The 25,271-nt window shown below is 42.2% G+C and overlaps 1 protein-coding gene across 1 annotated transcript in view; it reads right to left on the bottom strand.

The window, feature by feature from the left end:
• The window catches only part of VPS8 (vacuolar protein sorting 8 homolog (S. cerevisiae)), a gene marked incomplete at its 5' end in the record, with an annotated part of 80,860 nt that extends 56,090 nt beyond the window's left edge, over positions 1-24,770 (bottom strand). Inside the window, 14 exons of the mRNA XM_010138986.1 lie at positions 559-633; positions 2,647-2,817; positions 3,925-4,005; positions 5,468-5,575; positions 6,441-6,500; positions 6,598-6,751; positions 7,356-7,423; positions 8,878-8,964; positions 9,973-10,097; positions 19,160-19,214; positions 20,216-20,248; positions 21,030-21,123; positions 22,812-22,942; positions 24,702-24,770. Of these exons, the coding sequence (XP_010137288.1) occupies positions 559-633; positions 2,647-2,817; positions 3,925-4,005; positions 5,468-5,575; positions 6,441-6,500; positions 6,598-6,751; positions 7,356-7,423; positions 8,878-8,964; positions 9,973-10,097; positions 19,160-19,214; positions 20,216-20,248; positions 21,030-21,123; positions 22,812-22,942; positions 24,702-24,770 (1,311 nt within the window). The remainder of the gene's footprint in view (positions 1-558; positions 634-2,646; positions 2,818-3,924; positions 4,006-5,467; positions 5,576-6,440; positions 6,501-6,597; positions 6,752-7,355; positions 7,424-8,877; positions 8,965-9,972; positions 10,098-19,159; positions 19,215-20,215; positions 20,249-21,029; positions 21,124-22,811; positions 22,943-24,701) is intronic.
• Between the last annotated feature and the right edge of the window lie 501 nt (positions 24,771-25,271).

Raw genomic sequence — 25,271 nt, 5'->3', positions numbered from 1 at the left:
GCTAAATAGAGCAACTCCCAAGCTTTGCATGGCAGGAATAAATTGGATGTTTATACTTAATAGAAAACCAACTTTACATGCTCTTACAACCCATCTGCTCCAAGATACTATCCCTCCCTTTTTCCTCTACTTCCACATGCCATCCTATAGGCCACCTCTCTTCGCCTGTTCATAGGCAGCCTGCACTGCAGGACAGGAAAAGTTAACAGGATATTCCTTTTACCAGTCCATGCAGTAAGAGTCTAGTTTTCCCTGCTGTTTTATTTTCCAGCACATTTGGACAGAGAAATTGAAGATTAGGACAGAGGAGATGTCAGTAATGTCTACCCTGAAGTAACATGAACCAGGATACTGTGAAACTATGATAACGTCTTACTTAGACGATACCTTAGCTAAGACCAAATTATTGCCCATTTCTTTAATTTCATGATGTAAATGCATGAAGAATCCATCCCTGATTCCCATCTCCACAGAACAAAAAATTGTCTGTCTCCAGAAGACGAGCTACCCATCAACAGCGAATGCTCTGTATTTTTACTAAAAACTCCCCACATTTACCTTAGTTCCAAGGTAAAAGATCTGGCCACCACAGCTGCTGATGGATTGGTAACAAGCTTTCTCTCCAACCAGTGCCTACAGGCAGAGAAATTACACATACGTAAGACTGCTTCATGTTTTCGTAAAATTTCCCAAGAGACATATGAACTTTAGAAAAGTAACTCAAAAATCAAACTGAGCATTGGGAGAGAACAGAGATTGCTGGGCAGAAATAAAATAAAAAGCTCTGCTGTCACTCCCCTTCCTGCTTGTGAGTGCAGCTTAAAGTGCTACTGAGCTCTGGCTGCCCAGAAAACACGACAGTCTTAAGAACCCACAAGCAGTGCTCTGTGTTCATCCTCAGATGCAAAAAAAAAAAAAGTTATGAGGGCTCTTTCCTTGCCATCCGCTTCCTCACAAATCTTCCTCATGAGCTTATGTGTAGGAGACATGGGTGGAGACACAGTTGCTACAACGGGAGTTCGAATGCCTGTAACTTGTATTCAAAAGGCTGCGTGTGGGCACACTGACAATGTGAGGAATGAAGGATCACATCAAAATTAGAGATTTTACCACAGTGCATGGGCAGTGCTGGCTTCCCACCTGCTGCACAGCTGCACAGACTAGAGATGTTCGTCAGTCTGGTCAGGTAGGGAAACTTCCCGGACCTGTGCTCACTGCTGAAAACTGTGTCCATTCCAGGGACTGCAGCAATAACATTTCAACCTGCTCAGCACAGAACCTAAGGCTGAAGCAGCAGATACTCCCTGCACCTTTCTTTAGATGCTGTAGTAAAAGAATGGGGTCTCACAGTCTTCATCCACACTCCCAGGGATCTCTGAAACCCGAACATCTCTACGGAAGGTAGAGACACTCTGTGGGAACAGCAGCCTCATGTAAGATTTGCCTTCCAGAGTGTGTGCAGAACTAACACAGGAAAAGGTGTATTTCTGATCCACTGAGCCGTGAAAAGAAAAAGCTTCCCATCGGAAGCTGTCATTGACTCAATTGCTCTGGAATAGGTTGTCTTATAATTCCTACCTTCCTACTAAAATACAGGGAAAGAAACCACTTATTTCATAGCTTCAATACTTCAAAAATACCATTATAGACTCTGGATCTCATCTGCCACTTACAGGATGTGAATTAAGTAGGGGTCTTATCTGCGCTCACAACAGCATTTTAACAGGCAGCACTTATGCGGGCCCATCAGTTTTTCAAGCCACATACATGTGTCTGGCTTTGATGGCAACCACCGGCAGTCCTCTCAGGACACTGCAAAGTTTCTGGCATTGAGTGAAAGGCTCTGCATAATGATATATCCTAGTAAGGAGAACTCGTATACCACCTGAGAGCCAATCTCTAGCTATGGTCTGTGAGGCTGTGCCTGGCAATTCCAGATCATGGGGCAGGCAGTACACAAGCTAACTTGGACTAGACTCCACCTTCTGACTTGCTCAGGATGCACCTGCAGCAGGAAGAATGACAGCCACGCTAGCCACTGTGAAGCAGCTGTGTAGGTTTAAGGACTGCAGACACTCCTCACAGATCTGGCCATTCAGACTGGAGGCAGCACTCTGTTCTTTGGTGCTCAAAGGGAACCATGACTGACAGAGAAGTCTTTTTTATACAATCCTGTCATCCTGCATCGAAGACAATTCTCCTTGGGACTCTGGAGATGAGACATGATGAAGTAGGCTTGAAATTGCAGATCCATACTACAGACACATATGAGCCTTCTGCTAGTTGTTTGGGACAGCAAATCTCACAGGTCTATAGCAGAATTGAACAGCAACCATATTGTCCAGCTCTGGAATTTCAGAACCCCTGGACAACTTCTCTATTTTGGAAACAGTTTGCCAAGAGTGTAGGCAAGGGCCTTCCATTAGCTTTTTTCCTGTACTGAGCATTCCAAAGCTTGGTAAGTTACGAGCAGCTCCTAAAAACATCAATACACAAAAGGAAACGTGAGCTATAGGTTAGTTGGCCACATCAACACCATGGATGGTTTCTGAGATGGTTCAAGAAAGCTTTTCTCCAAAGTTCCAGGCTTCCACTTAGGGCAGATCTGAAACAGTTAGCTAACACAAGCAGGTCATTTGTGCCTACCAGAGCTTCGCTGACGTTGCCTCCCGTAGCCAGCGATTTGAAGTGGCTGCTGTTGTAGACTAGCTGAACTTCTGAGATCTCTATGGTCTCCAGCTCCTCCTGTGTCTGTCGATCTATAACATGCAGCTTCTCCACGCTATCCAGCAGCACTGCTGTCCGTGAGTTTATCCACTGAAAAAAAATCACAAATCACAGATTTCAGCAACGCATACACAATTGGAGGCCACCTCAACAAACTCTGGCCACATCCCTGAGTATCAATACCGGAAGTTCTAGGATGGCCAGTAGCTTCGTTACTATGCATGGTCCCTTCACAACAGCACCCACACAGAACTCCAAAAGTAAAGATAGGGAGGTTCCTTCTGGAGTATCAGCTTTAACACTGAGAAAAATTACAAGGAACCTTCTTCACACAAACCACGTGCAAATGGCAATCCACCAGAGTCCTTGTCCTCTTGGTGCACTAGTTATGTTCTGTGTTTCTGTCCAAAGGTCTCAAACCCAAGACTACTACAACACCTGTTCTCCGAATCCTTAGAAGGCAAATATTGCATCAGAAGGCATTAAAAAGCAAAACAGTACATATAAGTTTAACTCAAAGTCTGTCATTTATATTCTGTGACTTCTACTTTTATGCTCAAAACCCTGCAAATGAAAAGGTCTTTTTTCCACTGCTTTTACTTTTTTTTTTTTTAGTCAGCCAACCATATTTGTTAATAAACTTCAAATTCCAGCTGATGGGAATGTCCATTTGGTATTTTGGCCTTTCATGTTTTACTCACTGTACTTTGTAAACGTGTTTGAGAGTTGAACTTTTTTTTTGTTGAAAGCATCAAACAATCACAGTGCTTTAGCAAACACTCATATATGGAAACACTACAATTTTACTGACCCAGTTACACCGAAGTTTTCATTCTTTTTAGTGAGAATATAGAACAAAAATCTTCCTTGCCAGATTCTCTCTGGCTCTTCAAAACATTTCCTCAACAAGGCTGCTTCTCCCCTCCTTCCCAAGAAAGAGCAATATTGTCGTCTCTGTGCTACTAATTTATTATGTTTTAGTTACTACTTACGCTTTTTTCCACTGAGACCCAAGTTTAAGGACATTTTCAGTTAGCTAGTCCCACATAAACACAGCCACTTCTTATGCTACATTTGTAAAGCCAACAGAACTAAGAACTATAAGAACAGAACTATAGAACTAAGGGCTATTGAAATACATTTACAAGAAAACTAGTGCAAAAAAAATATTAACCGTTCTAGAGTATTGAGACTTACAGTAAAGTTGATGAGGTCATAGTGTAGATGAAGCTGCCTCTGCTTAGTGACATGTATTGCACCAGATTCATCTCTCTTTACCTAAAAGAAACCAGACAAGACTGACTCAAAGACTTTCTTCAGCTCAATCTCTCTGTTCCCAGAGGGCATCATGCTGACTCCAGGAGGCTGGAGCTCCCCTCAGAGAAGCACGCTGAGCATGCCACAGCAGCAGCACATGCGTTTCTCAAATGGAGCCTGATGTCTCAATCTCAAAAACACTCATGTAGGTGAGAAAACAGAAGGCTCTGAGCAGAGGGCAGTAAAAATATATGTCCTCTGCTGGATCAATTTTAAATCATTTATTTGTTCTACAAGAGTCGTAGGTCATAAACAAGCTGGCACTACATATGTTCAAGGAATTGTTTCTCCTTACCCCACCTCTGGTACTATGTAAGGAAATTCAGTTTCTAAAAGGGGTACAGAGAGCATGAAAAAGGACCGATTCTCATTCACTGACTCTCGAGGGGCTCAGCCCCCCTGGAACACTGAATTGAAGGGAGATGTTGCATGACAACTCCCAGTCAAAGGTTCTCTCTCATCCCATGCAGGAACTACTGCACTTACTGCTCATGAAAGTCAGAACTACAGAATGCTCATTTGAAACTGCCTTTAATTCACCATCATGAAAAAACCATTCTGCAAAGAAAAATCGGGGGCTTTTACATTCTGACATTTGAAAGAGAGACCTGAATTCAGGTAACATGGCTGCTGTTTAGCAGCCTATAAGCAGAGCAGCACCACTGGCCAGATCTGGGTATCTGTGCAGAAGCTCGTGCTACTGCGTGAACAGACATATCCAGCAAGACAGGCTTAAATATACATTTTTCTTTCTCCCCAAGCTTACCAAGAGAGAAGATAGAAGAGAAAGAGGATTCAATGCAGACAATACAATGTCTGGGTGTTTGAGCAAAACACAACATCTGGGTGTTTGAGCAAAACTCTGATAGCAGAGCCAGGAAATAAACTTAGCACTCCAAAGCCAAAAAGCCAGATTTTCTGAAGCCCGGGCACTGCTCTCATACTGAAATGAGACACAAAACCATCTTCAGACAATCATATCTGCATGTGTAACTTCTGCAGATCTAAACAGGATGAGCGGCATGCTCTAAAGTCACATGCCAACAGGACCTGAAAGCTGTTGTCTCTTAGTGGTTTATACAAGTTTTTTCCAGGCTCATGTTTTAAAGCAAAACACAAAATACATCAAATTCATGTCATCTCCCCCAAAACAATCCACATTCTTCTACCTCCAGCAGAAATGAGATAAGCTGCCAATCTACACTTCTGGAACACAGAAAGTTCATGTCTCCAGATTCTCAGGGAAAGGCACCACTGCCTGCTGAAGAGCACTGACTAACAGGTTTGTCTTCCCAAGCTAGCTGCAAGCTGCAGACATCCCTGGCATGCACAGACATCACACTTCCACTGAGACAGAGGCTCAGTCCATTGAATGTCTAAGACGAGACTATCTGAAAAGCATCATAAAACATCCAAGACTTACCAGAAGAAAATGAACGACGTCTCCTCGACAAAATGCAAGCATGGGGTTCACAGAGTTCTGTACAGCCACAAAGTGCCATGCCAGAAGAGGGACACTAGAAGGGTCCATCTGTTAGACAAAAAGCATAGCCAGTATTTAAGGTACACAAGGCAGAGCCTGAGTTCCAGGACACATGCTGTTCATCAGCTGCTACTCACTGACTTTGCCATGGACCCACCCAGGCTGCAAAGCAATTTCCTGGTCTGCTGGCAGATGAGCGGTAGCTTGTGCATTTTGCTCCAGCAATACAGTTTAGTGTTGCTGTTTAGTTGTTGTTTAGGGGCAACTTGTGTCTCTTTTCAAAGTGGACAGTCAGACAAAAAAAAAACTGTATCCCAGCTGCTTAATGTAGATCCAGTCTCACATGGATTGATGAACTACGACAAGCTGCAGACTGCTAGCCACCTCATCTCCATTCTCCCAATCTAAAATATCCCAGGTCTTCCCCCAGCTGCTTTTCCAAGAGGAATTACGTCAGAGTCTAGTGAAGTAACCAAGAGTTTAGAAGACTATTTAGTGCTCTAATTCCACCTTGTTTCTGTCTCTGCAGATAGGGGTCCTATTGCATGGCCCTTATGTAAACCAATGGCCCCAGTGCAAGGTGACTATAGCATTTATCAGGTCAAAGTTCCATCTGTAGGTGTGTCCAGGCTGCAGCAGGGAAGACAAGAAGCTGAGGGTCTCCTACGTCCCTCTCTTCCTACTTATTGGAGAAATTCAGCATCTTCACACAGGTACAGCTGAAAACAGCCTTTTCACCTCCTCTCTGCCCACAATCTGCACACAGACCAACACATTATCACTTGTATTTCACAAGACAGAGTTTACTGTGTACTGATAACAATATCAAACACCTGGTCCTGATCCACCCCCTTCATCTAGGAACTGTTTGCAGCCATCATTCAAAAAGCAACTGTTTGGCTTCATTACTCACACGACCATAAGGAAAGGTCATCCACACTTTGAGAGATGGTTTCAGGCCAATAACCAGTATCTTCAAGAAAAAAAAGCCAGAGTAAAACGTTTAAGTATACCAGAAAACTTCTCCTTTGGGATTTCTCACACAAAGCCTTCTGCAAGCAGCAAGTTACCTTTGTTAGAGAGGCCATGGCCAACAGTGAATACTGGGTGATAGGATGGTCTCTCAGCTCAACTTTTGCATGTAATGGTTCAATACAGCAAACTTCCCCCTTTGAGCCACTGAAGAGACATCGAGATTCACACGTTCTCACTCCCATAACCCTCCTGCAAAGAAGAGAAATCAGTTTGGTGGACAGCTATCACAAAGACATCAGCCCAAAGAGATCCCATGAAATCTCAAGAGTGATCCTTCATAAATACTGTTTTTAAAAAGTCCTCACAGAGCTCCAGGGATCACTTTCAGTGTGCCACTAGAAGCAGTTCCATACAGATGCTCAGATACGGAGAATTCCTTAAGATCTTATTTAACAGTAAAGTTTTGGAAATTCCTGGATGTGATGGGACTCCCTAGACCGTCAATCCTTCCTCCTTGTCCCTCCCCGTCTTGAAGAAGCCATGAAGAAAATGAGCAGTTACTGCAGGGCAGTTCTCATGCAGCACCTTCCTGACAACTACCAAGAGCCCGCAAGGAATGTCAAGACCCTGCACAATACATACATACCTTAATAACTTGGGCTATTGACTGTTACACTGCCAGACAGCAGCTTGCTTCAGCTGTGAAATTACACTGCTGCCCTAAATTACACCTTGAATGGTCATACAGCTTTATTCGTGCCAATCTTTTTGGGTGTTTTTTTTGTTTAGGTTTTAGGAACTATGACCTTGCATTAGTTTCTTGTACTTTCTATAGGTAGAGTTATTGTCTTACTTAAATGACAGTTCAAATACGGAGCCTCCGCTGTCATTGCAAATTGCAAGCGTCGGGTCATCTGTAAACTGAGCAGATAATTAGATTAAAAATGGCACTAAAATAAACTATGAAAAATTTATCTTATGGCATTATTAACAGCAAGTACAAGCATTGTACCTACCTGAAAGACACCTTTTAACACACAGAGACAACTACTGCCTTTTTTACGACATATAAGAAAAGCAAGGGTTTTTGTTTCACCTCCACCCCTCCAGCGAACCCTACTGCTAGCTTTTGTTATCAAAGTCCAATCACCTTCTATCGCAGCTCCAAACTACAGCATACCAAAACCTGTGCTACCGCTACGCTGCTCACAGCCTCAAGCCCAAAAGTTGGTGCCAGAGCTGGTGAGTGGGCTGCAGTCACAAACGGACTGAAACTAACAACATCCTGAACTACTAATGATACCAAATAATCAAGGTAAGAAAGGTCATGGCCACAGCTGAGGCACCTTTCTGGAGAACTCTGCAACCCAGCATCCTGCAGCACAAGCATCCGGGCTGTATAGCAGTGCCCAAGTACTCTTCAATGCTGGTACCACCATCAGGTCACAAGCTAGAGACGGGGGCCACTATGAGCAGTGGACCTGGCACAGGGGAACAGTCATCTTTATGCACAGGGCAACGATGGAAGAGATGGAAGCACGGAAGATGCAGCACTAAGGGGGCACCTCCACATCCACAAAACATTTTTCATTAGCCAAGTCAGGCCAACTAGAACACAAGAACCCATCCCTGAGCAACGTGACCCACCAGATCCACACTACTTTCATGTGACGCTGCATGGGTCTGGGATGTGAAGGCAAGGTCCAGGAAAGAAGAGTTTGGGTGATTCACCAAAGTCACTGCTCTGACCAGACTATCAAGGAGCATTATGCTCTGTTAGGAGAGGTCCACACTGAACAAAGCCACGCACAAAATCAGGCATGAGCTTCTGTGTGTGACAACAACACTACGTTGAACAAGATGCGACAGATGATTTCTCTTTCAACCCAAACATTCCCAACAAGTTATTTGCAAAACTGCTGACAAAAGCTACTTTCTATACTTCAGACTCTTCTAAGTTTAAAGTTGACAAGTCACGTATCCAGATCAAACCGCTGTAAGTTTTAGAGAAATGTGTTCTAGCAACTAATTCTTCTTAGATTCTGACATGAGAGAGGAGTTAACACACAAAACCCACTGTTTGTTACAGTTAAACTCACAGCTGATACTACTATTTCAGCTCTCAAAATACTCAGATTCTTTTTTAAATAGAATTTCTGCTCATTTTTCTCACCTCTTACTAACACCGTACAGGTCCTAGCAGCTGCTCTCATCTGTAAATCTAAAAGTACTACACAAGGAAAGTTAGCACATCTGATTGAACACAAGTGTGTTCTAAGGGAGAAAAAAAGTAGTATACAAAGATTATATGTGTTTGTTACCTTGATGTGCAAGGTTTATTATCTTGATGTACCACAAAGTTCAGTGTTTGTTACCTTGATGTGCAAAATGGCTGTTCCTGGTGGGTGGGCATCTGTTATTGACCGTAGCAGCTTCCCACTGGCCAGATCCCACATTGTGATCTGTAAGCAGATTGTTCTCAGTACAGGCTCACTGCCAAAGGGTTCTCTCCCTCACTTTGTGTGTTAGTACATCAATAAATTTCTATATTCCCAATACCACCCTGGGTTAGTAGGGCCTTCACATCAAAGAAAAATTATCTGAAATCTGTTCCTGCCCCGTTTTTACAAGCAGTTTACTTATCTGCTTAAACTCTAATACTGTAAACAAAAGTAATCTTCACAACTTTGAATCATGTCCTTTTGGCAGGCTCTCACTGCCTGCCTGAACTCACTCACCCCGCAGCTATCTGCCTGATAACACAATTTAAGAAGGTAAGATAACTTTGCTACCACAACATTGTTCAAAGTGGTTCAACACCTTTCTCACAGAATCGGTGAGCAGCTGAATATCGTTAGGAAAACTCAAGCATCTCCACAGCTACCGTGAACCTTGTCACTCCTCCTGCATTTGCTCAGCATGAAAGGTCAGGCAGGAGTATACGACTTGGCTTGCACTTGGGTATTAAATTCAGGCAATTTCTCAGCTAGGGAACAGGAAGTCCAAACTACTTACTGCATAACTGAGGAATATTTAACCAAGAAGAACTGAGATTACAGTTTGAATCAAACTTTTTATTGGAAATGCTATTTTATATGGTTACATAAAACTTCTATCAAAGCTTCACAGACAGATGCTTCAGGACTGTTGCTCCAAAATATTTTATCTGAGTATCATTTAAAACTGTCCACTGCTCTGCATGGATCAAATCTGTATTTCCACATGGTCACTATATTCTGCATTACCCATTTCCTCCACAGAATCCTTACCCCAAACAGTCTGTCTGATTTAGCTCACTAGATGCAGGAGTCAGCTGGCCAGAAGTGCTCTGGGCAGATGGAGCCACACATACTTCTCAGCTCAAAAACTAACGAACAGCTACATACTGGGTGTCACCTCTGGACAGTCTCTCAGTAACAGTCTGCAGAAGGACTGAGAACTAGACCATCTTCTCATCCTATGGGAATTACCTGTCCTTTTGCAAAGCCACACAGGAGCCTCGAACAGTCATTGTTGATGCTGAGAGCCGATATAGCCCCATACTGGGCCCCAACAGCAGTGCTGCCCAGACACAGGCGAAGAGCCTGGTTTTGATCTAGAGCAGATTAGAGAGAAAATAGAGAGAGAGAAAGAGCAATCATTAAAATTAACATTGTGCAATTATTTACATATATAATTCACTCGGGGTACATTAACATTTCACTGGCTTACAGTTAAGTTCTTAAAGAATTTACAAGATAAGAGCGCATGTTAGTACAGAGATGATAGGAAACTGCCTTGCAGGAAAATACAAAAATGATTTTTTAAAGTCCAAAGCAGGCCCGGGGAATGTAGAGGTATTACACACTGAAAAAGAAACTACTAGAAAAATCAAAGCGGTATCTGGCTTTCCTTTTACTATTCTGCAAGGAAGATGACAGAAAATTCATTCTATCTTACGAACCTTATATTTCTGTGTGCTTATTTGAACATCAACTACAAATGCCCAACACAGGCTTTTGTTAAGTGTAGTTTTAAATAACTTCTGTTCCTTGGTTTTGTTGATAAAGGCCAGAAGCTAGAGGGAAAATGAACCTGTGTTCCCAAGCTGCACAGTTAAAATGTGTGATGAGCTCTAGTGCACATCGCTCTTTATAAGGAAACAGGAAGATCACCGCACTGTGACAGAACTTCCTTTCCTGAAACACCACAGAGTAGGTGTTAATGCCCGCACGGCCTCCTAGGGGACTGCACTGCCACATGGCCATGCCCTGTCTGCCCCTGCAGACAACAAACAGGCACCTCTGTTTGGGCTAAACTCTTGCATGCTTCCACCATAAGAGCTAAAAATTGCTTTGTAAGATGTTGCACTTCAGTACTATGAATTATAACCTTCTGCCTGTCTTTGGTGCATTGCTCTTAAATGTTCTGGATCTGTGTTTTCCATCTCTCCCCATTTTTGTCCTGCTTTTGAGTGGGGAAGGAAGAAAAGATACTTTGTGAGGACTGTTGGAATGAAGACTAGAGTTCTGAAATACATCAGAAGCACCACCATAAGACTGTGTGCAGGATTTCACCTTGAGTGAGGAAGGTAAAGGACAGGACCCAGGGGAACAGAGAGCAGCTGGACACCAGAAACCTGCTGGAAGAACTGCCCAAGGCATGGGACACAAGTTGCAGAATCACGAGCGATGTGCTAGATGTGAAACAGAGCATGGATATACCTCTCATTTCCTCCCCAGTACAAGGCAACGTATTCACCAATCTGCACAGACAGACTGATGGCAGAGCACACACACAGTGTGAATCACTTCTCAAATTCTAACAGAATGAAGAGGAGGTATCACTGGGAGAACCAAAATAAATACTACCATGAAGAGTACCTGAACTCGTGGATTACTCTAAAGCACTGTTTAGGGTGCCAAGGTCAAAAGGTTTTTCCACTCTATTCCACATTTTCCTTCATCTACCTCAATAAACTTGTCTGCTGTAGTGGCCCAAAAAAAAGTAAAAAATACCTTTTCCTGCAAAATCTGAATAGTGATAGCAGAGAGGCAGGGATAGAGAGCACTGCTTATTTTGCCTGCCAAACGAGGCAGGGCCTGGAGAGACATAAAAGCCATGCTCTGTCTTGCAAATGTACAAGGAAGGCTCAGGCGTTATAGGAAATTGTCGGTTTTGATCTGAAACATAACAGTAGTGTTCAAGAGGACACCATATGTTATGGGTGCTCAGAGACTTCAGGAATCTTGAGAATGTTGAAGCGCTCTGCTCTTGAAATCTGTAGGAGGAAAAGCAAAAGGTGCCTTTGGCTGACCGTATCAATGAGAATCATCACCCCTTCTTCAGGGGACAAGCAGCCCAGGCAGTTCTGGAAAAGGCTTCCTGTTCTTCACGTACTTCTGCTCTGCTGTGCCTGCCAGCACAAACACCTGAATCCGCAAGAAGGAAGCATCTCCCCTTTCTTCCTCTGCAGTCTGGCTTATGCCAAACGCAGAACAAGGGAGCTGCATTTTCAAATAAGAACTGGCATTTGCTTGTTTACACTTAAAAACATTTCATAAAGATACTGCTTTTGCTGTAAGAGATGTTCAGTTAAACTACAGGTAAATGAAGATGATTTTTCACAGTGAAATAACCAGAAACTGTGTAAAACTCTACTCTGCGCTAGCTTGCCAAATGAATGGGACATTGCTCAAGATACAGTCCTCTAACAGACAAAGAGAGTATGACAGTTCAAACTGGCTGAGCCTGTGTGTACAGAAGCAGCTCGAAAGCTGACAGTCACCCAAGTTACTGCTTAAATAGGTATCTGCACTTTATAGGCCTTGACACTCATGTTGAACTAAACAAAGGATGTACACAATTCAAGTGACTATACTGTGGATGGCTGCCCTCATCCCATACATAAGAGGGACACAGAATGAAAACTACGGGAGTATCACTACAGGGACAAAATAGAAAAGCAATATGCAGTTCATTGCATCTGCCCCTCAAGAGCCTTCCTGAAGGTCAGTCTGCTACCGTGGAACCACAGCAAATCACAGCACCTTCTGCTTCAGGTGCTGGACAGAGTGCTTCAACCACCATCTCTGTTACCAAGCTCAAGGCAGTGGAAACACTTCAAAACCAAGGTTGTTGCTCTGCACACACCTCTCCTTATTAAGCTAAGATGAAAGCAGAAACCGTGTGATGGAAATAAAAAAAATCCTCCTTTGCCATGCTACTAGGAAACACCTTGACATCACTACAAGGGTGCACATGCCATAGATCAGAACAGGTCAAAGAATAAGAAGAATAAAAATGCAAGATTTCCATGGAAGCTCCAAGAACACAGAGCTACAGCTGGAAAGTATGTTCCTCAGAGAGGTATTCTCCAGATGGTACCCTCCAAGTACCAAATAAATAAATCCTGTTCCAGAAGTCTGGAAATACAGTTCGTTATAAAAAGACCATCTGCTAACCACAGAAATAACTTTAGAAGTAAGGTAAATAATAACAGCTCTTGCTGTTAAAGGCAAATTGCATTCTTCTACTTCAGTGTATACCAGTTAGTAATTCAATCAATAACCTGAAAAAGGAGATTTTTTCACAGCTTTCTCTGAAAAGGGCAGCAGCTTCAGAATCACTACTTTCAATCCAGCTTTACATCTTCACATGTAAACCCACATGAACTTTCAAATCTCTTTTCTTCTTCCCTCACCCACAACATCAATTCAAGATAAAGAAGACTCCCACCACTCCACCCCAAATTAAATTATTTGTATGACTCAAGTATTCCTAAGAAGGAAGTGCCTATTGTTTGTCAGAACTGACCACTTGGAAAGCTAATCCCAAAGAAATCCGTGCCAGTACTTGTTCATTTCCAGACAGTCAAAAGATGAGACACACAAAAAGGAGCCATGAGATAAATTAAAAAACCTAACTACAAATAAGATGGACAGAATCACTTCCAAAGCAAAGCAAGATGCCTGAATCAATCAGCTCCTATTAATCAACTGGTAGAGTAATAAAAACAGATAAAAGCAAAAGGTTTACAAGATTTTTATAAGCTGATTTGATGATTTTCCAGACTAATATTACCAGCTTTGAATTAAGGTACATTTAAGATGAAGCATAAAAAGCTTTTTTTCCAAATGCTTGAAACAAAGGTGGCTATGAATTGCCAAAAGATGTTTTTAATTTTGCAATTTACATAAAGCAATTCTTCATCTGAAAAATTTCTGGCAGTAACTATTTGCGTTGCTCTCAAAGTCTGAAGTCAAAACAAGGTGGCACTTTGTCAAAGTTCTACGAGAATAAAAGCAAGTTTGTGAACATGAAATAAGTCACTTTCCAGAACAAAGCAATAAGCATAGCACTCCAGAATTACTACTTCTCAGATCACCAGGTTTTCATCAAGATCTTCTCCTTAAACCGTTATCTTCCCAAGTCTGAAAGGCCTGCTTTACTTCCCGCAGAATTACTCAGATATCACAGATTTTATGAACCAGTCCTTTCCTCCCACCTTTAATAAGCACAGTACCAGTCACTGCTCTCCCAGGAGGTACATCCCCTCTTGGGCCTGGGGACCAGGAGGACAACAGATGATGAGCTAAGGGGACGCGCTGCAGACACTATCTCCCCCAATAACGCAACAGCTGTGCCCTGAGGCAGGGCACGCTGAACTCTCCTGCCCAACCCCTCTCCTCAGCTTACACTAGTAAAATGATCACTGGGAGCAGGGGTGAAGTCTGACTGCCTGTGGCCATGACATCAGGAACCCACTGCTCCCTCCTCAGCTGCATAACTGGGGCACGAGCAGGGCCTTCAGTAGCTGCTGTCTGCTGCATGGGTTTCACACAGTTTCTGGTTTGTGGCTCTCTGAATTGCATTCCTACTCCACAGTGCTCCCATTTGACAGCCCTCGGGCAGATACATGGGTGATGATCTCATGGAAGAGCCTTCGTCCTGCCCCAAAACAACACCTTTACAAACAGCTATGGACCTGCTGCCCTAAAATGCTATAAATCACACATTTACCTGTTCCTGCGCTGTTCCTGCCTGGAGAATTTGGAAGTGTGCAACGCACATGCATTCAACAACGATTCCCAGACTGGCCAGCAGCACTATCCACTGACTGGTTACTGCACTGCCTTACTTGCTGCTCATCTGGCATCTTAAATTCTGGTACAGACAACATGCAAACTGGGCAAGACAGGAGTTGTTCATGCAGAGTACGTGCACAGTGCAGTGTTACTGTACCTTTTCCTTTTCAGTCCACACAGAAAGAGCCAAAAGAGGAAAGAAAAAGCCAGAAATCAATATAAAAGAAATGAGTGAAATAATGAACAGCACATATGTGATAATCTTCAAAAGACAGAGAGAACCTTCAGATTTTGCTGATAAAGTTTCCCTTTGTTAACATTTCCCCTTTTGATTAATTCAAGTAACTGAGAGGATGCTGTGATAGCTAGTGTTTTAAAACCACGTGGTTTAAAAAGCACATTGAATCACTGAAAAAAAGATTAGTTTATAAATTCAGACTGCATTGTACAGAAAACAAAAAAAAAATCTGAGAGGAAATTAAACTGGAGGTTCCCAGTGACATAGCTGGTAAAATTATTTTCACAGTTACAACCAGGCAGCCAGCCAACTCCCCATTAACTTCAGAAAACAACCAAGGTCCCCAAAATCTAGTTTTCATACTGTCTTTAGGTACCTACACTACCTGTTCTCTCAAGACTTAATGCTACCCTCAACACCTCAACAAAGACTCAGGACACTACCCATAAGTTTTACAGGCAACAGAAAAAATAAATGGTTCAACAGTAACCACAACAAAGCTTAATTATATAGAAGTTTTCTGACTGGAACATAAAGTCTACAAGAAAAATAACACATTTCACTGAGTTCTGTTTAAGCACTAGTAAAAAAAACGCTAAAGATTATCTGGTTATTGTTATAGGCTCGCTGGGAGAGCACTTCTCCAGTCCAGCTAGCAATCAGTCACGGCACACAGCACAACTGTTCATTTGCACAAAGTTCACAACTCCAAACAAGTTTCAGCAAGAATCTGGCAAAAGGATGGTCCTCATTTGCGTTAAAAAACCCAAATCCCCCAAATGAGCACAGGACTAGAAACAAGCCAAGGGTCATATTCCTACGGCACAAAAACCTGTTATTATCCAACTGTGGTAACAAAGCATCAAATAGAAGATAAACTACCTGAAAGACAGGTACAAAAAATGAGAGCACCAAACCCTTCTCAGTAATGTCAGGTCATGTAACAAACAGCAAACACCAGACATGGCAGATTGAGAGGTTTCAATGAGTGGTTAGGAACTTTTCTCCCCTGCAAGAGTGGCCCTGGAGCAGGTTACCAGAGGAGCATGTGCACGACCATTTGCCTCTTGGGCAGTACTTTCCATCCATGAAAGACAAAGCCAGGGCTGCCCCGACCCAGTTATGGGTGACAGTCCTGCACCAAACAGGGGTGACTACAAGCCTCCAGACACCTCTTCCTATTAAAATGCTGCAACACTTACAGGAAGTCAAAGAGTTGGCATATAATCCAACTCCAATCCACAAGAAAATATTATTTTTCAAAGATTAGATGCACAATCTGAGAACTGTGTTGTGATAATTTTTCAAGAGCCAGCAGAAGCAGAATGAAAGCTACCCAAGGCTTCCTCAAAAAGGACAAAGCAGACAAGTCAAGAGGTACAGGTGGACTTACAAGAAGAGACAAATGAAATAGCTACACGAAGTCAAACGTACGAAAGAAAAAATAAATGGTTAAAAAAATTGCTAGCGAAACAAAACTATGCAGAGACATCTGAATATCAGCAACGTTCAACCAGAAAATGGACCCACATTTGTGCAGGCAAAAAAAGGTGATGGTTCCATTGTACAGCACGAACCATGTACACAGCTTACAAAACTTAAAGGAGTAAATCTCATCCTAATTAACATAACCAGCAGAAAAATGTCATCATTAAAAAAAGCACAGAAATTGATGGGTCTACAGACATAAACTACTGATTTAAATTGCAGAATAAAACCGAGCCAGAACACTAATTCTCTCTCTTTGCACAGAAGGCAGCCATATCCTGAGAGGATTTCTCTCTTTGCAGATAGATTTGAGAGCACTGAGGTCAACACCAAGCTTCAGTTACTGAACTGAAAGAATTCAGCAGAGAAGAGAAGCATCCAGGATGCATGGCCATATCTGAAACAAAGGTGGATGACACAGTTTCATTTCTTCTCACCTTCACATTGCGGCATAGACTCACAGAATAACTTTGGTTGCAAGGCAGCTGTGGAGGTCTCTGGCCTAGACCTGATGCTCCAACAAAATTCAATGAGATCAGCTTGTTCAGGGCCTTGCTGAATTCTGAATGTCCCCAAGGAAGGAGATTCCAAAACCTCTCTCAATCCTTATCCAATGCTTCAGCACCCTCATGGTGAAAAATTTAAGAGCTTCCCATGTTGCAACTTGGGCCCATGGCCACTTATCTAACACCACAGACCTTTCAGAAGGATCCGAGTCTCTCTTCTCAATACCCTTCCAGTACATAGTAGAAGGTAGCAACATGATGTCCCCTCAGCCACCTTCTCTCTGTGCAGAAGAAACCAAATTCTCTTGGCCACTCCTCACACCTCACGTGCTTCAGCCCTGTAACCATCTTGCCGTACATCGAAGTCTGTCTTTTACTGAGCAGCCCTAAACTGAACACAGTGCTTCAAATGGGATCTCACAAGTGCAGAATAGAGGGAAGAAGTGGTTTTCCGCAACCTGCTGAATGCACTGGTGAAAATACAGCCCAGTACGTGGCTGTATAAATAATAGCTTTCAGTAGATCAGAAAGCTTTAAAGGCTCTGTAACAAGCATGCAGAGAAGTTCTTCAAAGCACTGATACTTATTTTAATAAAAGCCAATCAGTGGAAAGCTTGCATTGTGCCAAGTTTCCTAAAGGCCACAAAATTAACTGAATAACTACAGACCACAAAGCCTTACAAAGATCATGGCCAAAATAACAGCAAACACGTTGTTCCAGAGTAATCAACAGTGTAACAAAGAAAACTTCGCTAAAACGCACTTGCACTGAGCAAAACAAACCTTATAAAATCACAAACCCTATAAAATCCAGCTGACACACCATAGCACACTAAGCATCTTGGACAGTCAGTGGTCCATCCTCTTAAACGGGACTCAATGCAAAAATAATCACGACAAAGGTAAGAATGAACCTTCCTCTTGGCATGTTTATATAGAGTCCTAGAGCCTCTTCTCGAGTGTAAAATGATAAAAACATCTCTCTATTACAACACTTGCAAAGAACAGCTTTGTGTTTAAAAGCTTACTGACTTCAGAGTGTCTGCATAGAGAGAGCAACAGGAAAATGAGAGTAAAAATGTGTTCCACAGTAGTGACACTGGAGATCTCCATTCATGAGACAAATTTTAGAAAAAACACAAAGATCTACTACTAAACACTCACTAAGATCGTGTGTTGATCGTAGGAGGGAAGAAGATATTTATACTCAGATTAAGCATATCCTGTAGTGTTTCAATACTGGATTAAGCAAATAGCATCAAATAGTTTAATGCCTAAATCCCAGGAAGGCGAGTTTTACACTGTCACAATTTTTCCCATCCTTCTGTTGTATCATTTTGGTCTCTTGAATAATTTCAGCCAACTTCAAAAGAAAAGATAATGAAATTTCTACAATTGTTAAGAATTTGGTGACACACAGACAAAAGGTGCAAAACCTCCATGTGTGTGGGAGTAATTCAAGAGCCGTCCTCACTCAGCTGGTAAGCTGGATAAACAGAGGCACAAGCTCAGAAACTGTTTTAAGCAAGTCTGCTGATAGGAGGAAGGAAAGAGTAACAGAATGGACACAGAGGGGACAGGCGCAGGGAAAGGCAGTGGAACAGAAGCCTGTGATGCAAGCCTGCAGGTAGCCATGGGTCAGAAGTTCCACTTCCCACAGGACACATTTTAATTTCCCTAAGACTGGCAGCTATTATGTCGTAGGGGAGAAGAAAATTAATACTGTATGAGATGATAGTTGTACACTGGTTCTGGTCTCTTCCATATGAAAAGAGTAATTTGTATTTAAACACAGAAAAGGCTCGTTAGACAATTGCTACAGAACTATAGTTCTCAATACCAATGTGCCAATCCCCAAAGCAGAAGAAATGCGTGAATAAGGACAACTAAAATACTACTTGTGTTGTATTTCTTTACTGCAAGAAAATCACATTTAGCACAAATGAACATATTAGAAGAAATCCATCCTGCAGTTGTAATTCAGGCTGGACTTTTTTGCTTCTTTCTTTGGGATCTTAAATCACATTTAGCACAAATGAACATATTAGAAGAAATCCACTCTGCAGTTCTAATTCAGGCTGGACTTTTTTGCTTCTTTGTTTGGGGTCTGTTTAAGATCATTAAAATGCAAAAAACTCTAAACTTTATTTTTAACTTACCAAATATCAGCGCTAACCCATGGGAAGTCCCCACTGCTATCAGATTTGATGTTGCCTGAAACAGTCATTAGCACAAATGAACATATTAGAAGAAATCCACTCTGCAGTTCTAATTCAGGCTGGACTTTTTTGCTTCTTTGTTTGGGGTCTGTTTAAGATCATTAAAATGCAAAAAACTCTAAACTTTATTTTTAACTTACCAAATATCAGCGCTAACCCATGGGAAGTCCCCACTGCTATCAGATTTGATGTTGCCTGAAACAGTCATGCAGTAAGATTGGAGGTAGAAAAAACATCAGTCACAGATCCACCACTTAAACTCTCACTACTCTCATGCAAAGCTAGCCTAAAGGAGAAGACATAATGCTGCAGACAAATTAATGTTGTTCTACTTTTTATTTCTTATCAAATGTAAGTCAGATCTACAAAACCTAAGTGTTTTAATGTCTGTAGAATGGAAGCTGATGCTTCTATCCTACATGCACATCAGTCAAAGCATGCTTCCAATTTTGCTGCACAATATTTTGCCTTAGATGTGACTACTTTTTTTTCCCTTTGACTTTTTTTAAACAAAAAGTGTATTTTTTTATGGATAGCTGCTACTACAGACAAAACGACCAAGCACATCCTTAGTTTCTTTGTAAAATACTAAAGCTCATTTCACAAGGGCAGAACAAATACTTGCTGTATTTCTCCTCCTTAAAATGTTTCTCTTGTTTAACTATATGCAGCTTCTTGTCTGATGTCTTTACTTAGCATGCTTGACTTCAAGAAGTTTAATGAAAGATATTCCTGCTTAGCAATTTGCAGACACGCTTTTAGTGAAATTTATATTTTAAGGTCATATTTCAGTTACATCAGAGCCACAGAGATTTTGAACCCATTACTTTATAAACACTTAAGTTTGTTATGAGTCAAAGCAGTAACTGGCAAAGAAGGGAAATGCAACATGTTCAATAGTCAAACATGTACCTTACGGGGAAAGGTTAGGTGCTTGACTAACAAGCCCTGGTGATAACAAGAAAAAGGGGAGAACACGGGCCTTGATCAGCAGAGGAGCAGATGGGCAGTTTAGAAAGGTTGAATTCTGCCCACAGGAACTAAATCTTTCATGATGGTGCTCCTACCCCTCCCATCTGAAAATTCTTAGTAAGGGTAAGAAGGAAGAGGCATTTATCAGCTGTCTTAAATCACTGTTTTAACAAACTTGCATGAGAACTAACTATACAGTATTTGAAAGCTGTCAGAGTACTTACAATTGCAGTTGGCAAGCCAGCATCCACTTTGTCCTATAAAAACAGGAAAAGCTGTGAGTAAAAGAGACAAACCTCCCAGATCCATACATGTCTCTAATAATTAGAACTACAACACACAGAAAAAATTAGCACAAGTTGGATTTTATTACTCCTACCAGGGCAGACAGTGCTGAGGGAACCACTGACTAGCAACGCCCAGAAGGGATAAGAAAGTGCACAGAAATGAAGAGGAACCGGAATATCCTGAAATTCCACATGAAACTTACTGTGTTCTTCTCAGAACAGTCTAATCTTCACTACCTTGTGCCTGGCATAGACATCAATAGCAAAACTGCTTCCTTCTCCCCTCCCAAGTACACCTTATTAGCTTCCCATTCAGATGGCCCACCCACACCTCTACCAATGCGAGTAACAGCCAGCAGCAGCCCACTACCATTGAGACACCAGTCCCAGAGCCATTCACAAAACAGGCACAGGTGAGTCACTTGCACCCTGTTCTAACGGGCCTACCTCACACACTTCAGAAATCATCATTTAGAAATCAGCCCCTTAGCTCTGACCCCGGACAGTCAGTTTTCCCCTGGCAGTATGATCTACAGACAAATCAGTGTTAAAGAGGACCTGCTGCTGCAGTATGTCACCTAATAGCCCATTCATTTTTGGCTGGGGATTACTAGTTCGTAGTTTACGTACCAAACATGTTAGTATTATCCAGAACTAATAGTAGGGGGGAAGAGGAAGATCTCACACAACTCTCCACACCAAAAGACATTAAAATCTTTAATGGATACAACCAGGAGAAAAAGACACTTACTGCTGCAGACACTATTTGAGCAGAAATTCCTTTCAGAAGCGAGAGCCGTATAACTGATCCATGGAGTGAGAGAGAATCTGGGAGTTTCTTCTTCCTAAGGAAATAAGAAATAAACCAGATTTATTAGAGCAGTTTGCCTAACCCACAGCTAAACCAGCAGGTAAATTCAGCATGCACTCCTAACTCATGCAGTTTCCACTCATTCTTGGGGCCTACATGCACAGAGTGAAACAGACAGGAGGTTACCAGCAAAGCCCCTTAGGCACCACGGCCTCTGCAGAGAATTTGTTTTTAACTCATCTCCGGGGCCGGGGGCGGGGGGAGAAAAAAATAAAATCAAACCAATTGTCAGTTTCAAGCACAGATCTGCAAACCATAGAATTTATGAAGAAAGTCCGTAAGTAACACTTTTGCTCTTTAACTAAACTTCCAGTGAGTCAAGAAGGTTCAGCCTTTAAAGGTGAATATCTAAGGAAAATACACCATTGCAAAAGGCTCATTAGCAGAATACAGACCCCTAGGAACACTGGATGTACGCTGTAAAGAATAACATTCAGTGAAAACACAGCTGATTTGACACCACAGGCTGATGTCCAAAACCTTGATGTCTTCTAAAAGTAACTAGTGCAAGGGAGACAGTTATTTCTAAAGAGCATTTGTACGCTGTAGCACCCACAGTGGAGGGAAAGTCCCCAGGAAAGTTGCAATGGTGTTGCCAAGCTCACACCACCAGAGCGCCAAATTTCCAAAACTAACAGCGAAGTATTCGGTTCGTATCTCTCCAGAGGAGCACAAACAAGCAGCTCACAGGTAGGCTGAAGAAGCACGTTGTTAACAGCTTATATAATGTCGAAGGACCCATAAACGCGGCAACTAGTTTCAACCAGAGATGACAGTAACGCTTGCAGGTTTTTCTGCCCACTCTGTACTGGAAGACGTTTAAGCCACTCCAGGTAACATTTTCCTCAATATAGACCATCTTATTTGAATAAAGGACAGACAGGGAGCCAGTACACCACTACATGCCACCATGAACCATCACAGTTAAGAGCGTTTCTACCCTATGCAATTGCTCATGCAACAATCACAACTTGTTATGGCACATAAGGAGGCTGTGGGAGTGGCTCAGGATATAGGATCAGGCCATCAACTGAGTAATTAACGAGACAAGTCAGCAGTATTATTGCTAATTATCACATTTCCAGGCTGCTTTCAAATGTCAGGTTTAGCATTCCATTTACAGGAGTGACAGCAGTTCACTTGCCTTTTAAAAATTACCAGCTGCTTGCCGACTCTGGAAGTCATCAGACACACCTTTGAAAGATTTTCCTTAAAGTCATCGTGGTCCAGTGTTTTAAAGATTCCACCAAAACCCAGAGAAATACAAATACTTTATCTCCCATAAAAAGCATTTATTGCTCAAACAGGCTGGCCCTCGGTGCAAAAACAAATCCCATCTTTGCCTACATGATGCTGCAGGAATAACATTGTTCTGCCAGAAGCAGCTTCACCAGAGTCGCTGCAGCATCCCCTCAGCACTGGGATGTAACAGCAGGAGACAGAACCCACACATGCAGTTCCCACCCAAATAACAGATAAAATTGCACGCTCACAGCAAAGCTTGGGAAGGAGGCAGCAGGAGGTTGCCTTCAGAAGTTTCAACTGCTCTTAGCTTTAGATTGTCCTTCTATCCACTCCAAAAAGGTGAATGTGTTTTTTATGGATATAAACAGTGCTCCTTCAAAAACCATTTAACCTCCCAGCGCACGAGTCCTGCCATACCTTTTCAGATGTGTGCGGTCCCCGCTGTCAGAGCTTGCTACAGAAGATGTGTCGTAGGAGTGCGTATCCGTGTTATCAATGTTCAAGAGAAAGGGATCCTCCAAAATGAAAGACTCTTCTTCATCATCAGTCTGAAGGAAGAGAATTATCACAGCTTACCAAAACTTCAAAATATCCAACACCCTAACTGAAATACTAACTAAACAGCACGAATTAAGCAGAAAAACTGAGGAGAGAACAAGACAGTCTCAGATGTAAAACCAGAACCACCTATTATTTTACTAGACTGATTCTGTGGAAGAACTGGTTTCCAGAATTCACAGTAATCACAGAAGTAGGATAGAGAAAAAGTTATTCAGCTAACCTTCCTTCTCCATCCCGTTTTTTCTTCCACCAAAACAGACCGTTAACTAAGCTGTTCTCAAAAGACCCCAACTGCAGAGAAAAGACCTAGAATTATTGTCATCTAGTCCAGCACTTCACCAAGCGGTGGCTAAGAGTCTGGCAGCCCCTCCAGCTGCTACAAGGGTTGATTTTGCTCTTTCTCTGTGCTCTGCTGCTCGTGGTATCTTTCTCCTCTCAGCCTTAGCCTAGATTTTTTTTAATAGTATTTTTTAAACAACCATTCTCCCGGGTGTCTCCTATGTTCAGCACAGTTCACATTGTTCTCGAAGGACAGAGCCAGAGAGAGCAAACAAAATATCCCACCTAATGCCAAACATGCAGAGAACAGAGCACGCGCTCCTCGTTTGTCTCACATCTGGCAGTCCTGTGCCTGTCGAGTGCCTCTTCTCCCAGCGCAGCTGTAGACCTTTTTGGCTCAGCCAGGTTATTCTCCACTAAAATCCTCTTCAGAAGATGCTTTGCCAGCCATTCCGATCCCATATGTACTGAGACAAATACCACCAGAGCAAGACTTTTCATTTGTCTGCACCAACTACACTTTCTTCATGATTACCTCTCTAGTTCAAGACTTAGATTCTCCTTCTCTGACGTGGATGTGACAGCATCTCCTTACATTTTGATATCACCCAAATTTAATAAGTTCTCTCTGCTTTCATTGCCCAAGGCATCACCAGAAACAGGACATACTTCTGTACGCTCCCTCTTCTACTACTCCTCTCATTCCTAGATTGTACCTGTTTGGCACACCTCATACCTCTATCTTTAAAACAGCTTCTTAAAGGAACTGTCACCTCTCCTAGGCTCCTTTTACCTTTATACTGGCTTCCTAGGAAGTGTAACCATCAGCTTCCTCAGTTTGTTAAAAACCTTGTCTTCCTAGAGTTTATCTTTACTTCCAAGCCCTGCTTTTCCTTTCTAAGAAATGTGGGTATTGTAAAAAATGCACTGAACTGGATACAAGTCAGACAAAGTCAGTTCTCCCCTGCAAGGTATTGAGGCAACATCAGATGCTGCGATGGTTCAATTCTCCTGCCAGAGGGCTAAATACATCAAATGTACAATATAAAGGGAGTTGTCAAGAATATAGTTCTCATCTCCTCCCACAATTTTAGAATTACGCAGAATTTTCTACCTTTATTTTTAGCTTAAAAACAGTTGTTCGATGCCCCGACCTTTAATGGACTGTACAGTCTTCAGGTGACTGTCCAACTCCACAGGTGGAACATGCTTAAATTTGACAGAAAACCTTTATGTTCCAGCTGTAGATACTTTGATTGAAAAAAAAAAAATTCCACATTACACACTGTACCGCAATTACTCAGCTAAGCATGTACTTTGTCAGCTATAACTATCAGGAAATGTTGAAACTAGACAACTTTCTTTCCCATGAAAAACACAGTACGAGAAGAGCCAAAGGAGTATGTGCTGCTTCATCTTAATTCCTCCCTGTATTGGAGCTGGTTGCATGTCTGATGGACCACTCACCTCATTTAAGATGCTCTCCAGTGTTGGAGGAGTATCAACTTGAGGAATGTCAAATTCTTTGTCATCAATCTGTACATCAGAAACCACAGACTGAGTTTAGGTTGCCTACTCCATCTCCTAAACATTTTTTTAACTAAAGAAAATCTAAACAGCTAGAGATGCACTCCTTTCAACACACCTCTCCCCCCAAAAGGCACCATATATACTACAATTTCCCCTACTCACAATGCATTTAGCATTGCAAGTCAGAACAAGAAGTATTTAGTATCAAAAAGATAAAACAGTTCTGTGACCTGCGCCTGGATCTGAAACTTCAAATGGTTGGGTTTTTTTTTTTCATTTTCTGAAGATCACTACCATCAATATCATACCACCTTTCTAATACGGATAGACAAGGGTTTAATTAATAGGGGGAAACGTCGTTTTCTTACAAACAAAGATACTTTTATCGGAGACTTGCCTTACTGAAACCCAGGCTTTGCTGCGGTGGGAAGGGCAGCCCCAGCAGCCGGGTAGCCATCGCTGTGCTGTCCCCCTCCCTCACCGCTGTCTGTCCCTGCGGGCTTAACG

Source organism: Buceros rhinoceros, unplaced genomic scaffold, assembly GCF_000710305.1.
Source record: "Buceros rhinoceros silvestris isolate BGI_N320 unplaced genomic scaffold, ASM71030v1 scaffold10430, whole genome shotgun sequence".
Classification (NCBI taxonomy): Eukaryota; Metazoa; Chordata; class Aves; order Bucerotiformes; family Bucerotidae; genus Buceros; species Buceros rhinoceros.
The sequence above is the reverse complement of the archived record's forward strand: the minus strand, read 5'-3'. Positions and strand labels throughout refer to the sequence as shown.